This window comes from Poecilia latipinna, unplaced genomic scaffold (assembly GCF_001443285.1).
Source record: "Poecilia latipinna isolate Pla-1442-1.1 unplaced genomic scaffold, P_latipinna-1.0 Scaffold6439, whole genome shotgun sequence".
Classification (NCBI taxonomy): domain Eukaryota; kingdom Metazoa; phylum Chordata; class Actinopteri; order Cyprinodontiformes; family Poeciliidae; genus Poecilia; species Poecilia latipinna.
In genome coordinates this window covers 2359-5544 of record NW_015119055.1, presented here as the reverse complement: position 1 = coordinate 5544, position 3186 = coordinate 2359, and the positions used below count along the sequence as shown (strand labels likewise).

General features: G+C 42.1%; 1 protein-coding gene across 1 annotated transcript; it reads right to left on the bottom strand.

Annotated features, from left to right (window-relative positions):
* Nucleotides 1–113: 113 nt before the first annotated feature.
* On the bottom strand, nucleotides 114–2552 carry LOC106943940 (ral guanine nucleotide dissociation stimulator-like 1; the record flags this gene model as incomplete). Its single annotated transcript, XM_015027233.1, has 6 exons — nucleotides 114–255; nucleotides 342–557; nucleotides 1410–1534; nucleotides 1660–1850; nucleotides 1946–2005; nucleotides 2344–2552. Coding segments are annotated over 6 exons (909 nt in total), but the record flags the coding sequence as incomplete, so codon positions are not given.
* Nucleotides 2553–3186: the final 634 nt, after the last annotated feature.

Here is a 3186-nt window from a genome sequence, read left to right as displayed (position 1 = left end):
GGGAGAAAAAAAGGTGTGAAAAATGAGGTGAAAAAAAAAAAAAAAAAAAAAAAAAAAAAAAAACGCAGCAACTTGCTTCCAGGAAATTCTGCCAAAAGTCCGACTTGTTTAAAACAGATTACTATGCACACTGGAGAGGCTGAATGCTTACTTGTGAACACAGGCCCACACTCTTTTCAGTCTGTACAAAGGGTTGGACTGCAGCGCCGACACAATCGCTCTCAGGGATGAGAAGTTCTTGCGTATCCTGCACTCCTGCGCAGAGAAACCAAGCAAACGGTCACAATGTGGCCCGCAACTTTCCGTCCGCAATCTGGGATGCTTCTGGGACTTTTCCTGACCTGGGCAATGTCTATCCAGCGCTGGATGACCCTCGCCCTGACGTGCGGCCTGAGCTGTCTGTGCTTCAGCACCGTGTTCACCACGCAGGCGGCGATGGCGTTGAACTGGGTGATGGTCGCGCGGATGGTGGGAGCGCTGTGCTTGTTGTCCTTCTTGTCCCTCTGGGACCAGATGGAGCCCAGGCAGTGGTGGGGGACGACCTTCTTGAACAACAGCTGGAAAGAAAAGATACAGAAACTGCTGCTGAGTATGGCCAAGAGGAGCTGTGAGTCCAGCGCAGAAATAGCTGGATTTCCACACAAGAGCAGCGTAAGTTCAAGTAGCTTGAGTAATTTCTCAAATTAGTCGGCGTATGTGGTGCTAATGGATGTTTGGTGCTCTAACAGCTCAACTTTTGCTTCTACAACTTGTGCAGATTGAGATCATATAGATATTTGAAAAAGTTTCTAACTTTTTGTCAAGTCTCAAAGTTTTTATTCAATTACTTTTACTTGTCGAAGTAAGGTATCAAAGAATCGGCGGGAAAGTAAAGTACTTGAAAAGGGGCCAAAACTGAAAGCCGAGCAAAAATTTCACTTTATATATATAGAGAGAAAAAAAACCTCTACACATTTTCTTATTTTCTAAAAAAAATAAAAAAGTATTTTCTTAATTTTTTAAGAAAAAAATTTCTTAAAATATCCAAAACAGATAAGTTTCTGTGAGGCTTTTTAATTCACTTTTTTGTCACACGTGATGGCAACACGCGAGAAATTTTCATCATCTGGTTTCATAAACAGTAATGAAGCTTTTTCAGATGTACTTAAGATGAGCTTCTCTGACTTTACTAGGATACATTAATCAATTTTTTTTTTTTTTTACAAAGTATTTGATTTTAAACAAACATATGAAATTCCAAAGTTTTCTTGTGGGATCATCACATTAAAATATTTCTGAATTTTTCTGCATTTGGCGTTCAGAAAACATCCAGCGGCCTCCTCTGACGAAGGCTGTAAACGGAGGGATATTTTCAGAGGAAAAGCATCATAAAAATGTGCAATGTTTCCATTTCCTCTCCCTCCTCTTACCGCGTCCATGTAGGTCAGCTGCTCGGCCACCAGGTCGGCCTCAAACGACAGGAAGTCCTCCTGGACTTCAATTTCCACCTCCTCGTCCTCCCCGAGGCAGAAGGAGCTGTTTCCCTGGAAACCAACTAAAAACAGACCAAAAAATAAATAAATAAATAAATAAATTATTAGTCTCCAAATAAATTGACGAAAAACAGAGAGGAAATTAAACACACACACAAAAAAAACAAAACAAAAAAAACACCGATACCGTCTGTTTCGTCCATGTTGGCCTGACCCTGCAGCTGCTCTAGCAGACCCTCTGCACGTCGGAGCGCCTCTGAACCTGGCAGAGCTTTGCGCAGGTACTCCATCAGCCTGTGGAGGCAGGGGTAGTCCGGAGGCTCCTGGAAGTCCTCGGGACACTGGTCCAGCCAGGCACGCAGGATGGAAGCCAGGGCGCTGTCGGTGCACAGAGACAGACGCGTGTAATTAATCACTGATGCCAACAGGAGCTCGGCTGGAAGTGACTGTGACGTATTGAAACCGAGTCTCACTTTCTAATGGCTTCACTGCTTTCAGTGCCTTCCTGATCATTTTCTTCCACACTCCCATACCTGCCAGAGATTAAAAAAACCAAAAAAAAAAAAAAATCAATTTAATAAACTTGCAGCCGTTCACAATCATATACATATGGAAGAGGATTGGGGCCACTGGAAAAACAAAAAAAACAAAACAGTTCTGACTTTAATCTCAGATTTCTGAGTTTAAAGTCAGATTTTAATCTCAGAATTTTGACTTTAATTTCAGAATTCTGAGATTCAAGTCAGAATTCTGAGATTAAAGTCAGCCAGTGGCCCTAATCCTCTTCCGTATGTATATCATGTTCTTCTTTTTTATGTAGATTTAAAAAATGAAGAAAACAAAACAAAACTAAAAATTATCCGGCCTATACCTGTCCAGCAGCAGCTTCAGTACAGTCTGGGTGCTGGCAAAGGCTCTGTAGGTGGAGAGGAAGATGGAGGTGTAGGTGAGGTCGTTGTCTCCGAAAGCCGTCAGCAGCGTCTCCACCAGGCGCTCCAGAGTCCCGGCGCGGATGCTGCGGATTTTGCAGGTTTCCAGCTGGCTGACCGTGTGGCCGGGAGGCAGGCGATCGCCCTCCGCCTAAACACGAGCAAACACCGTCAGACTGCTGCAGCAGAACACACTCAAACACCTGCGACGCGCTTCTTCTTTTGGTCGCTCTCAGATGGAACAAGTAGTATAATCAGAAGATTTTACTTTAGGTTGAGTAATTTACTATTTTCTGCAGGTAAACTCCAACAAATAGTGTATAACTTCACCATAAAAGTGTTTCCATGATAGTTTTTCTTTCAGTATTTGAACCCTTTATTTGCGCGTCATTTCCTCCCGTTTATTTATTTCTTGCATTTCCTTTTAACATTCCTCCATCTGCATCTTGGAGTTTTGTAGTCGCCGCTTTTCGCTACATACTCGAGGAAGGCTTTTTTTGTTGTTGTTTGTTTTACAGTGTGTCACACATTGGAATGAACCTGGTGAAAACTTTGAAAAATCTGAATTTGTAACTTTTACGCCAATAGATTTTGTGAACATTTTAGATTTCTAATTTTATCCGCTTATCTCCAAACCTGCTTGTTTTTTGTAACGGAGCTTAAAGACTGAAAAATTTGAGGAGAATATCTCCTGAAATTTTGAGTTGGAAACTTGGAGATTTTTCACCAAACCCGACTTCAAAGTCAAATATGGGTATCGATGTGAAAAAGCTAAACCCAGGATA